At 40.5% G+C, this 13,735-nt stretch overlaps 1 protein-coding gene across 3 annotated transcripts in view; it reads right to left on the reverse strand.

The window, feature by feature from the left end:
* The window catches only part of gpm6bb (glycoprotein M6Bb), a 169,376-nt gene that overhangs the window by 12,071 nt on the left and 143,570 nt on the right, over positions 1-13,735 (reverse strand). For all 3 annotated transcript variants that reach the window (XM_048602508.1, XM_048602507.1, XM_048602509.1), the window contains exons 3-4: positions 13,579-13,735; positions 6,690-6,861 (exon numbers count right to left, since the gene is read on the reverse strand). In XM_048602508.1, coding sequence (XP_048458465.1) covers positions 6,690-6,861; positions 13,579-13,735 — 329 coding nt within the window. The remainder of the gene's footprint in view (positions 1-6,689; positions 6,862-13,578) is intronic.

The raw sequence follows: 13,735 nt of genomic DNA on the forward strand, positions 1-13,735 counted from the left end.
GGCGATCTATAATGAACAAGAAAGAGAGCAAAGCTCCTTCTAACACTATACCTGAGGACAAGAGAAAATAGAGAGAAACTATTTCTGCTGGTTGGTTGACTAGTTCTAGGGGACAGAGTCTCAAAAATTAAAGACAGCTTTGTCAGGAGTGAAATTAGAAAGCGCTTATCCACACAAAGGTCCGTAGAGAATTGAAACTTTCTTCCTCAAATGATAAGGCTAACACATTTTTCTACAGTTCCACCACCTCAAAATTTGTCACCATACCCTTGGCCTCAGCTCAAACATTGTGTTCAATTAATGAGATTTAGTCAGGATTAATGAAAGTGCTTTTCTGGTTGAGCAACTTCAGCTATGAAGATTGATTTAAGAAGGTATGACTGTTTTCCTTGGAGAAGAAAATGCAGAGAGGATTTTTATAGTGGTATTCAAAACTATGAAGATTTTGGACAGATAGAATCTTCCTACTCCTGAAAGCACTGAGAATGAAAGGGCACAGATTTGAAATAATTGGCAAAGGAAGCAAAAGTGATAGCAGAATGGTTAAGGTCTGGAACGCGCTACCTGCCAGTGTGGTGGAGCTCGGTTCAATCCAGGCGTTCGGAAGGGAATTAGACTATTATTTGAAAAGGAACAATGCACAGGGTTATGAGGAGAAGACAGGACAATTTTGAGAGCTGGTGTAAACATGAAGGGCCAAATGGCCTCCTTCTGCATTGTAACATTGGTGGTTTCTGTGTGGAATCCTGGGGTCAGTGAGTGAAGTGTAAATTAAAGCTCTGCTATTCAAAGGAACCATCACAGCATCTGAACAATGATACATTATCCTTTGAGACTGTTATTTTTTGCATCACTGGTTAACAGTCTTTACAAATCCAGATTTCCACACTGGGCAGCCCAAAGGGCCATGAGACCAGAATTCCTTCTACTTATGTGAAAAAATGGAATAATTGTTCTGTCCTTCAAGGCATATGGAACTTTATTTTAAAAATGATTGTTAATGAAACAGGAAATGGAGGTCTGGGGTAAAATAATCAAAATTGCAGCTGCTTTCAATCAGAGGTTGTGACCTAACACCAAAAAAAAATTTCCCTAAACAAAAGTGATTGCTGGAATGGAAATATTACGTAATCTACAGTGAGCCCAACAAATCTGCTTGTGAAGACAAACTAATTCCCTATCATTTTTTGGTGCAAAGTTATATTCGCACATGCTGTTGTTTCACAGCTGTGACAAGGCAAACTTTTCACAGTATTCACAGTGATGTCATTTTATTTAAAATAATGACCTGCTGTCTCTTGTACCAGTTTTGACATAAACCCTCATAAGTGATCTTCAATTCCCCCATTGATCAGGGGCTGCAGTCCCACATAGACTCATATTTCTGGAGCAGTAGTGGTGCCCACTGCATTTTTGTTCTATTACACACATTCCTATTATACACTATTTGCCAATTAACTGCCATGTTCGCATACAGTTTATTTAAAAAAAAAACATTTTTCTTATGTTCTGTCCACATCCCCACCTCATCCCTACAGCCTTGTCTTATTTTACTTTGTTCTTAATAGAGAGGATCCAATGGGACCCATTCTCTCCCTTTCACACCTTAATTCACAACCATATTACATCTTTTTCTCTTTCACCACATTAACCTCTTTGTCTCTTGCACTGGGCCTCTATGCCATCTATCTCCTTGCTCTCCCTACATCTCTATCAAAAGTATATAAAAAAAAAACAATCCCCAACATCTTTCAGTACTGAAAAAGTCATACCGGGTCTCAAAATGTTGATTCTGTTTCTCCATCCATTGAAGCTGCCAGACTTATTGGGTTTCACCAGCATTCTTTGTGTTTGTTTCCAATTTTCAGCATCAGCATTATGGCTTCAAAGCCAGACTGCAGCATAAAATCTAGGCAAACACTTCACTGATGAGCTCTCAAATCAAGGGAAAACCAAAAGAACTGCAGATGCTGTAAATCAGGAACAAAAACAGAAGTTGCTGGAAAAGCTCAGCAGGTCTGTCAGCATCTGTGAAAAATAAACCAGAGTTAACATTTCAGGTCCGGTGACCCTTCCTCAGAACCCCTAACCCTAACTCTAACGCAGGTGACCCTTCCTCAGAACCCCGAACCCCTAACCCTTACCCTGACTTTTTCTTCACAGATGCTGCCAGACCTGCTGAGCTTTTCCAAAAACTTCTGTTTTTGTTCTTAATTCAAGAGCCCCTACTTGTCCTCTCAGGTGACTGCAAGATCCCACAGCACCATTGCAAAGAGAAGCAGCAGAGTTTGCCCCTTTCTCTAGAAAACATTTTTTCCTTACCAAAATCGATTATAACAAAAAAGGGTAGCGTATTGCTATTATGTTAAGTTTGGTGTGCGCAATTGACAACAGTGATTACACTTCAAAAATATCAAACTGTTAAGCTCTTTGGAGCATCATAAACTTGTTAAAAGGACTAAATGCAGACTCTTTCTCCTTTCACAGTGATTCAGTAGTTCAAGGCATCTGAAATCATTTATAAACCAAGATGAAGGTTTACGAGATATTCAAGTTCGTTTTCTGAATAAAAATTCAAAGATTAAGTTCATACAGAGATATGAGCAGTTTTAAACAGGACATGTAAAGGGAATGACTGCAGTCAAGTGTGAAAAATGGTGCAGAGGTCAACTGGAACGCTTCAATGCCTCAGACTGTGCCAACATTGAGGGGCCCTCTGACTATGGATTTTAAAAAAGTTCTGTCAAAGAAGACAGTGCGTGGTGTTCGTTATACAATTATTTTAAAGAAAGAACCTCATCACGTTAAAAGACAACAATGAATTGTTTCTCATTAACATTCTTTGACCCATTAATTTGTTGCCTTTTTATTTACATTATGACATTCTTGACTAATACTATCACAGAACAGTGAATGAGGCCCACTGTGTGGGATCTGAATTTTTTCCAGTAAAGATTGGGTTGTAAATGAAACATGAGAGACTGATGCAGCATCAGCTCTGCATGTTAATTCTTTTGCTTTTACAATACCTGGGTCACTGGAGAAGAGATAATCTTAAGCAGTAATGTAGTCTAACTTGCACTTCACTTTTCTGATCCCCATCTTATACTATGGTGAGGTTGTCAGAGCCAGAAATCTGCAGAGCAGCTAGTTCATGATGCTAACCACCATTCAGCCAATGTTGCCACTTCAGAATTCAAGGTTCTAACTTATGCCCTCCCTTAACCCTACATGGCAGAATAACAACCAATCATCACTGCAATTTTAAAGGACTTCAAAGCTTCTCCACAGATCAATTGTTCCTAGACACAGGAACATGCATTGACATTCCTTTAGAGCACAGGTAGTTCTCCTATAACGTGATAGTTGCATTCTTCTGTGACTTCGTGCTATAGAAAATCACGTTATAGGGAAATTGCTATACCTGTACAGCAGAACGTTCGCGTTATCCAAACAGCGTCCACTATTCATCGATTGCATTACAGCCAATTCATGTTAACGAGATACGCGTTATAGCAGAACTACCTGTACGACAAGACTTGAAGGAGGAGGAAAGGGTGTGCATATCAGGATATCCCATATACAAGTGCACAACATGCATGTGATGAAAGCATGTTTCTACACAAATCGTGATGGAGAAACCCAAGGGCAACCAAAACAATGCTTCCACTGTCTTGAGCACAAGACAGCCAAGAACTGCAGCCATGCAGTTCTGTTAGTTCCGGTCTCAGTAACATATGCCCCAATAGTAAACAGCGCTGTGTCCTCCATAACAGTTAGAAATATGGACTCGCACCCACCCCCCACCTTGGTTAGCTCCTGATGGGGAACATCAGGGAAGACAGAAGGAAGTGTGTCGATGAGTGGGGTGTAATATGTTCATATGGTGTGGTTATCTTGTTGAACAGCTAGTCACCTGTACAAGCTGTGAGATATGGATGCAAAGCTTGCAGCAGTTCTTGGAGTAGGGTAAAAGTAAGGTGAAGCTATTCATGTGAAACTTGAACCTTGGTTGATATAGATTGTTGATAAGTGAGTAAAGAACCCAAGAAATTGGAACAGAAGTAAAGCACATTGGCCATCGAGCTAGCTGCACCATTCAATATGATCATGGCTGATCTTACTCCTCAACACCACTTGCCTGCCTGCTCCCCATTTCCCTCAGTAGAGAATTCCAGACTGATGGGAGTATGGCGTATTCCCCAGTACTCAGGCTGGTGGCGCTGTCAGTCAGATTTGACATTCGAAAGTGCACATTGAAATCATTAAATTTCTTGCAGCGCTGCATCCAGGTCTTCAGGGCTTTACTTCTGATGTTGACCTCCAATAGTTTATTGCACTACAACCTTCTGAGCATGTGTTCAGAGGGCTTGGAGGCATTCTCAGCAATATAAAGATACATGATTGCATTCAATTTTATAAGAAATATAATATTTTATATTCTACATCCTGTCAAGAAGTCCAGTACAGCATTAGCATTTCAAAATGGCCTTATCCACTTGAGATGCTTCTTATAAGGCTTATGAACCCACCTAAATGGTTTTTAGTTAATTTAATAGAACTCTTTGAGGAAGTAACATGCAAGATGGATAAAAGGGGATTCTACAGCTTTCCAAAAGTGGATGTAGTGTAATGGGATTTTCAAAACAATTTGCTGAAATGCCACGCGAGAGATTATTATACAAAATTAGAACTCATACGATTAGGGTCAATATATTAGCATGGATTTAGGATTACTTAATGAAAGAAAGCAGAATAGGAATAAACATAACTGTTTCTGTTGAGAGACTATAATTTGCAGGCGTTACAAGTGACTTGAGCTCTCAGTCAGACTCGTAACACATGGCTCCTTTATGCCAGTGAGAAGCAACATAAGTTCATATGCAGGGATCTGTTCCCCACAAATGAAAAGGAATAGATTCAACATTTTTTGTTTAATCATCCAGGAGCTTGGGGGAACCTACTGTTTCCTGCTTTTCTCCATGGTAAATCACAGTCAACTTGCCAACTACTCCTTCCTCCTGTGGTATAATTTGTGATCGTTTAAAATTTGGCATTTTTACATTTGTCCTGATGAGTACAAGAGAAAAAAACTTCAGCAACATGCCTCTCTTTTATTGGCGATGATACTTCACACCTCGCTTATAACCAGTTATGTCCTCCCTGATATCCTCCCTTCTGCAGACAATGGTTTGAAATGTTTATTAAATAATCCGCCAGTTTCGACCCATTCTCTACTAACACACTATCTTTGCCTTTCAGAGATTTCACTCTACATGAACTCATTTTTATTATTGGTATAATTATAGAATACTTTTTTTTTATTTTAAGAACTCTCCTTATACTGCGTCCTTGTTTTATTTTTAAGTTCCTCTGCTATTGTCTTCTATTTTTATCATACCTTTCCGACATTTGTGTTTACTTCTTTAATTCTAATTTGTTACTAATCTCTACATTTATCCTTTATATTCATGCTGTACATTTACAATGGCCTTTCAAAAGGTCACATGGTTAACCGACTGTCTTATGTGCCAATTTCCCTTCCCACCATACCTCAGCAAGCACAATCCTCATTTTCTAAAAACCTGTCTGACTCCAACTGGTGCCCACAGTTTTTGTCCCTTTCTACTTGCACCTCAAATTTCCAAAGGTGCTCATCTCCATTTCTCAATTATTCTTTTTTAGCCTGGTGGAAATAAGAGGCAGGACTTATATCAGAAAACTGGGCATCATCTAACCTACCTTTCTTCTGTGCAGTGCACTTTGGCTTTGGCCAAGCACAAGGTCATTTTTGTGAGGATCAGAAAATTTAGTCCCAAAGCATTATCAACCATAGTATGAGACAAGACCGTCTACTATCGCCATTGCTCTTTAACATCCACGCAAAAGTCATAATTAAAGAAACACTAAATGAAGTACAGAAACAAGAAGGAACAATTATTAATGAAAATCAAGAAAAGACAACAAAGTTAGATGGCTGTACTCTCAAGTTTGAGAGCTTCAAAGGAGATAATTGAAGGAAGATCAGGTATATATCGACCATGAGGCAAGAACAGAATGATGATATTTGGTAACTGGAACTTGACTGCTACAGGAAACTGAAGAGGAAAGCAAATCATGGAGAACAAGCACAGGACCTGCCTTTGGCGGATAACTCCCATCACTACAGTGACCAATTGATGCACTTCCAACCCAATGGATCACATTAAGATCAGTATCTGTAAGTTCAGTCACAAGACAGTATCTCTTAATGTGTGCATTAATCTTGAATTGAAATTTGTGTCGGTAGGAAGTACACAAAGATTCAATACCTCGAAGTCTGTATAACTGACAGCTGCAGTATAGAATAAAAATAGTGCACTTCTATATCTCTGGTCTTTGCATTAATCAGTAATGAAAAAAAAAAAACAAGCTGCCCTACACTTACAGTGAATTGTACAAATGTGTGTTGTATACATATGTTCCATCGGAGCTAATGTACTCTTCCATTGACATACCCATAACCTGGTCCATCTTAGGTATGTTGGGACTGTCACAATCCAATGCTACTCAAAAGGTAGTTTTCGGTCTAATTCTATGCATGTGTAGTTCGATCAGCAAAAAGATGCTACTATCATTTGCGATTCCCCTTTAAATTTCCTCAACAGAAGCATATGCTCCTAACAGATGATGGCGAGATGTTACATTACCGTACTGTCGGACGTCCACACAGATATCTTCAATCACTTCTGTCAGATTTGCCGGTGGGTTGTCGATGGTCTGACAGGTGGAGCGCATGTTGTAATAAATAAAGACTGGAATAGCAGAAAAGCCGAAAACTCCCAGCCACGCTATTCCCAACATGTAGGTCAGAAAGACAAACTGGAGAGAAAAAACAAATTCAAACAATCAATCAATATACAGATGCACAGATAAGTATAAAGCAAACTGATTATGCGAAATCAACATAGCATAATGACAGAGTCAGCACATCTCCAAAATGCTGCTTTGGGTCCACAGAATGTAAGCTTTCCTACTGTGCACCTGCTTCACACACTGACAACATTCCAGCAGCTCCCTTACAAATGCTGGTACACTCTGCAAGAGGTATTACAAGTGCTGACACATTTCACGCTCGTGCAGATGCATTCCAGGGTTCTGGGAGAATATTACCATGTTCCCAGTAACACATTCTGGGAGAATATTGCCATCTTCCTCATTACAGGATAAAGGGACATTCATTTAAAATTGAAACGCAAAAGCTTTTTTTTTTCTCCCAGTAGGCAGTGAATGTCTGATCTTCTCTGCCCCACAGAATTTTGGAGGTTAGATCACTGAAAACATTTGAAGAGAGGTAGATATTTTTGAAATACCTGGGAGGGGGGTGGAGAGGGGGCATAGGGGGCTACAGAGAGCTGGCATGAAAGAGTAGTTGATGCCTACAAGATCTTGTTGAATAGTGGAGCAGGCTTGAGGGGACAAATGGCTACTCGTGCTCCTATTTCTTATGTTTTGGGAGATACTGACTCAGTCCAGTGTAGTAGTAACACATGGGCAGCATGTTGGTGCTTAGGTGGTTAGCAATGCTGCCTCTCCATGCCAGGGACTCGGGTTCGATTCCATCCTCGGGCGACTGTCTGTGCGGAGTTTGCACGTTTCCCTGGCTCTTTGTGGGCTTCGTCCGGGTGCTCTTGTTTCCTCCCACAGTCTAACGATATGCAGGCTAGGTGGATTAGCCATGGGAAATGCAGGGTTACGGGGATAGAGTAGGGGGGTGGGTCTGGATGGGATGATCCTTAGAGGGTCAGCGTGGACTTGATGGGCCAAATGGCCTGCTTTCACACTGTAGGGATTCTACGATTCTACATTCCGGGAGATTAGTATCAAATTCCAGAGAATGCTGGCACGTTCCAATGGGCAAACTCTCTGAAGCTAGTGACATAATACAAGGTATTTTCTCCACTCGGACACACACTTGGTGTGACATTGCATGCACTGACAGTCTTCCAGGAACTTCCTGAAATTAATGACATTTGCTTTGCAGACCTTCTGCAATTAATGAAATACTCCAGGATGTCCCTGTTCTAAGTGAATGACTCTGTGCCAGCCAAGGCAAACAAAATATTGGTATGTTAGCAATTAGAGAAATCCGATAACAGATGGTTCACAATCTGCAGTCTGATTTAGCAGATACCTGGCATCCCCTGACGGATTACTGAAACTTGCTATTTTGAGGGATATATTTACCCTGCGCCCCCCCAACACCTTCCCCAAACTTCATGCATTTAAAGACACATAAGAACACAACCATTAGGAAGCAGAAAAAGACCATTCAGTACTTTGAGTCTGCATTGATCAGTAAGATCAATGTTAATCTAATTATGGCCTTAACCACTTTCCTGGCTGCCCCTACCCTTCGACTCCTTTGTTAGCCAAGAATCTGTTTACTTCTATCTTAAAAATATTCAGTAACTCTGCCTTCACCACTCCCTGGGGAAAGAGAATTCCACCAAATTGCAATCGTCTGAGGGAAAGAAATTCCTCTCACCTTCACCTCAGATGGAAGGCTCCTCATTTTTAAACTGTTTCCCCTACTTCTAGTCTCTCCCACAAAGTGAAAGGTTCTTTCAGCATCCATTCTGTCACATGCCTTCAGAATCTTACCTGTGTCAGGAGACGGCCAGCCTGTCATAGCCAATTCCTAGGATGATGGAGTTATTCGAGGGAATATGTAACTCTCTAATTTAAATGGTGTTTAGCCCATCCAATCAGTTTGCTCAAATTGTTCATTAAGGTTTTTAAATTTACCCCCTTTCAAGTATTAAACACACATGCTTTTATTTTGCATTATATGCCATACATATGATTATTTCTTATTATTATCACCTCCCCTCCCCCTAGGAAGCTACACCCTCTATTTCTAGGGATACAACATTAAAATGAGGACTTAATGCACTGGGGTTATGAAGCAAATTGTGCATAAGCTTTTGTTTTCTCCATTTTTTTCCCCTTTATTCATTCACGGGATGAGGGCGTCGCTGGCTGGGCAGCATTTATTGCCCATCCCTAACTGCCCTCTGGGACACAGAATCAGCCGCATTGGGTCTGGAGGCACATGTAAGCCAGACGAGCTAAGGATGGCAGTTTCCTTCCCTAAAGGACATTAGTGAGCCATTAGACTCTTAATTCCAGATATTTATGGAATTCAAATTCCACCATCTGCCATGGCAGGATTTGAACCCAGGTCCCCAGAACATTATCTGGGTCTCTCGATTAATAGTCCAGTGATAACCTCCCCAATTTGCAGTAGCTTCTTTTGATATTGACGTTTTCAGTACATAAGGAACAACATATATTTTCCTTTTAGACTGGAATGGAGGTCATGTACTGCTATATCACTAAAATACTGAGACAGTTTGCAATTTCAAATCAAGTGGGATTGCAGGGTTCACATTTTCAGCTGCACAGATTATGGCACTTTTCGCATAGTGAAGTTGTTAACATTATGAGACAAAGTAGAAGCAGGAATCTGAGAGTTAAGGGAAAAGCTGCTTGATGGCAGCCCTCAGATTGGTCCAGCTACAGTCTGTTACAGACCCGTGATTGCAGTGCAAGTAGAGACAGTCAAAACTGGCAAACAGAAAGCATTGCTTTTTCTTCTCTGTGTGTGAGTGAAAAAACAATAAAATCTAAAGACTCTTTGAAAAAAAGAAGGAATTTTTATACAAAAGACCTCGGTCCACTTGAAAAGCTTGTGACTGAGAGAATAACTATTGCTCTGCAGATAACAGTGTCATCATTGCTAAATTCAAAAGAACAAAATTTTGAGGGGCCTGGTATCTATACTTCTAACTTATAACAATAACCGTTTCTCCATGTCTAATCTCACACTGTATACCAATGTCCAACTTCCATTCTAGTTTCCAAAAGATCCTTTACAAGTTTACGAGCACCACACAAGCAGAGTTTGAGCAGCACTTCAATGTGGTTGGGACAATGAGTTGACAACAGCTGACATAGATGGTGCAAGGGGAGTGAATGTGAGAAGGAGAAACTAGAGGGCCAAATATTTCAGGGGAAAAAAAAATGGACATTTCAACCATCCTCAGCACAGTCAGGGGAAGGTGATGGCCTAGTGGTAATTATCGTGGGACTGTTAACCTAGAGAACCAAATAATATTGTAGGGATTTGGGTTTAAATCCTACCATGGCAAATGGTGGAATTTGAATTCAAAAAGAAATCTGGTATTAATAGCCTAATGATGACTATAAAGCTGTTGTCCATTGTCAGAGAAAAACCCACCTGGTTCAATAACGTCCTTTAGGGACAATCATCCTTTCCTGGTCTGGCCTACATGTGACTCCAGACCCACAACAATGTAGTTGACTCTTAACTGTCCTCTGGGCAATTAGGGATGGGCAATAAATACTGCCTAGCCAGCGACGCCCTCATCCCATGAATTAACTAAAAGAAAAACTCAGCAGACCCTGCAACTGCCTTCAATCTGCCGAACCCCATTCCAAAACACCACCCCACACACCTAGAAGGAAAAACGCACCGCTTGCAGCATTCTTATTTTACCCTGAGGCAGGTGCACATGGCTGGAAAATATCCTGCCATGAGCCACCACCTCCAAGATGGAAATCCAGGCTGTGGGACAACATTTCTGACTTTTCATAAGAATGATTTTGATACCATCGCCGGGAAGGAGGGGCTCACGTAGTTAGTTCCCAGAAAGCTGGGCATGGATTTGGGAGAGGTCAACACATTCAGAATTTGAAGGGCTGAAGGGAGGAATGTAAAAACAATTTAGAAACAGGGTTCAATAACTCACACTTTGTGAATCAACTCCACTTACAAGTGGTTTCCTGAATGGTGTTGACTTGGTTAGCAGGCATCAAATGCCTGGTGCTCTGTAGCTTCAAAACAAACCCCAGATCCTGCCAAACAGTGGAGCTATCAATTTCCAGAGTAATTTTCTGTCAACCAATTGATTTTGTCATAGACTGTACAGATTTTTTTTTTGTTGACGGCAGTTTTAGCTCCCAATACATAGGTATTCCACTTCTGTGTGAAATGATCTTGTGGTGCATGCAGAATTCTACCAATCCAACATCCAACTATAAGTTTGCAAATACGAACCAAACAGAAACACCATTATTTCCACTAGCGTTTCAAATATAGAAGTAAGAATAGTTGGCAGAAATTCTAAGACAGTGTTCTGAGTTTCCACTTTATCAGCGATGTTGCTACAACTCATATCCCAGGAACATCAAGGAGCACAAGGAAAACTAATCAGTGTCAGCTGATTGAACTGTGAAATTTTCTAGTTCTGGAGCAGCGTCCATTTATTCCGGGTTCTATCAAATGGTCAATAGAACCTCCCTCAGAAAGGAGGAGAGATGACACAGAGTGGTTAATGTGTAGTGAATGAACTGCCAGAGGAAGAGGTGGATGCAAGTACAGTTACAAAGTTTAAAAGACATTTGAATAAGCACATGAATAGAAAAGTTTGGAGGGATATGGACCAGGAGCGGGCAGTTGGGACTAATTTAGTATGGAATTATGTTTGGCATGGACTAGTTAGACCAAAGGGTCTGTTTCTGTGCTGTATGACTCTAAGATCCAATTAAAATCAAACATCATAGAGGTTTCAGAGTCGGTCTTGCCTACATCCATGTAGAGGTTCTTGTCGTGCACTCTGTGGTACCTAACGCTTTCTCTAGGAATGTAAGTGAATTCAAAGGCCCTGATGTACAGCGGCAGTGATGACAAGGCAATCCTAGTGCCAATGACCCCAGGTCAATTTGCACTTGTTTAAATATTGAATGGTCGACCAGGAATACACCTACAGGAATAAATCCTTTGAGGTGACATTAAAATGATTTGTTGTAGGATTTCTAAAACAATCAATGGCAGAAAAATCCTAGAGATAGTAGGGGAGTAGGATATTTATTCCTGTGAATTTTAGCAAAATCTTTAACCATGATAATTTCTTGCCAAAGTGGTTTCTCAAGTTTTCAGAACAGTTTCCAGACTGGCAATTTGCAAGGAAGGACTCAAACAAATAGTGACAAAAGGAAGCAAGCCCAGAGCTGTATGGATGTCCACCTGGAATACTATAGAAAAGGCTAGTTGCTGGGTTTGCAGGAAGAGGACTTCACTGGAACAAGAACAAAACTGCTGGTAGTGGAGCTGAACTGCACCTTACCCTCTCCTAAGAGTGGCCTCGTGCCTCTATAACTGTAATGATATGACAAGGATAACTAAGGTAAGATAGTTATAAACTTCTCCTCTCAACTTCGGCCACTAAAATGCTATGGTAAATCCTAACTTACAGCACTTCATGGTTCAACAGTTGACTTTTTAATGTTTGATTCATCAACACACATTCACTTTGCATGCTGCCCTTACATGTCCAGTCTCTGATAGTATATAGTCCATCGAACACATGTCAATACCTGTTCTATTCGTGGCCAACTGGGAGGTTTCCTTCAGTTTTATACCATCATGTACTGCTGATAACAGTGTTCCACTCAAAACTGGCACACACAAGGTCAGGAGAGGTGGCTCAGTGTGGTCTCACTACCTTCTGTTTGTTTTCTCCTTCTCTAACCAGGAGGTAAATTAGGAAAATTGGTGCTATTCAACAGTTTCACAGTTAGAAGGGAAATTCAGCAGCTTTCAAACACAAAAAGAAATCCTAAAATATACAGGCTAACATTAAAAAAAGGAAAGAAATCTGTCATTTTAAATAGATTACTTCCACCAAATGGCTTAGCTCATTAGAAGGTTGCACCTCATTTACCTGTGCATTACACTGATGGAAACAACTCTTTATGGGGGCATTATTGATATGAAGTTTATCCCCTTACACCATGCCTATAATTGCCAATGTAATGAAAGACCCATAGAGGTTTTAGATTAGAGCATTCCCAATAGCAATTCCCTAAAAAAACATATTTCGATAAAAAAAAATACTGGCATGACATTGGTGGAAATGAGTTTCATCCAAAAATCCCAACTTCTAGATGCTGACACGTATCGGAAACCTCTTTCAACTCACCAAAAATTGCAATAAATATTTAGTTCTATATTTGGGCTCTTGTAACAGTTTTCAACCTCACTGTGCATTTTGTTACTCTGCAGTGTTATTCTACACTGGCTGCAAAGCAGAAGTGTCTTGGAGCTGGTCTCCCAAATTTTATCGCATTGCACTTTTGGAGATTACACACGCAAAGTTGCAGATCATCAATGCTGACTGTTGAGAACAAAGCAATGGAATCTAAAATCGCACGCCTACCCACTTGCCAGCTAATACTCAACAAAATAAGATCCAGGTCTTACTTTCAGGAGTTTCTGAACTAAGCACCATCACCTTAGAATACTAGCTTCGCATTACAAGTATGAGATGCGCACTTCAAATGTAAACATTAGGTCAAAATGATCATCCAGTAAGGCAGTGCACTCACGCTCAGCATTCTTTTTGCCAAACCCAGTTCCTTTGCTGTAAACTCATAGCTCTGTTTGTCAGGTATACTTGGAATGCCAACACAAAGATAGTTCTGAAATGAGGAACTACAGCCTGTTGTTCATACCATTCCACTGATGCAGCGTCCACACACAGTGGTCTTGAACTCGCCATGAATTTCCTTTACAGCGCTTGTGGTGTAAAACCCTTCTGCCAGAAGGATTATTCCATAGAGGAAGAAGAATGAAGCAATTCCATAGATGACATACTGCATCATCTGGATT

This window comes from Rhincodon typus, chromosome 11 (assembly GCF_021869965.1).
Source record: "Rhincodon typus isolate 14 chromosome 11, sRhiTyp1.1, whole genome shotgun sequence".
NCBI classification, from domain to species: domain Eukaryota; kingdom Metazoa; phylum Chordata; class Chondrichthyes; order Orectolobiformes; family Rhincodontidae; genus Rhincodon; species Rhincodon typus.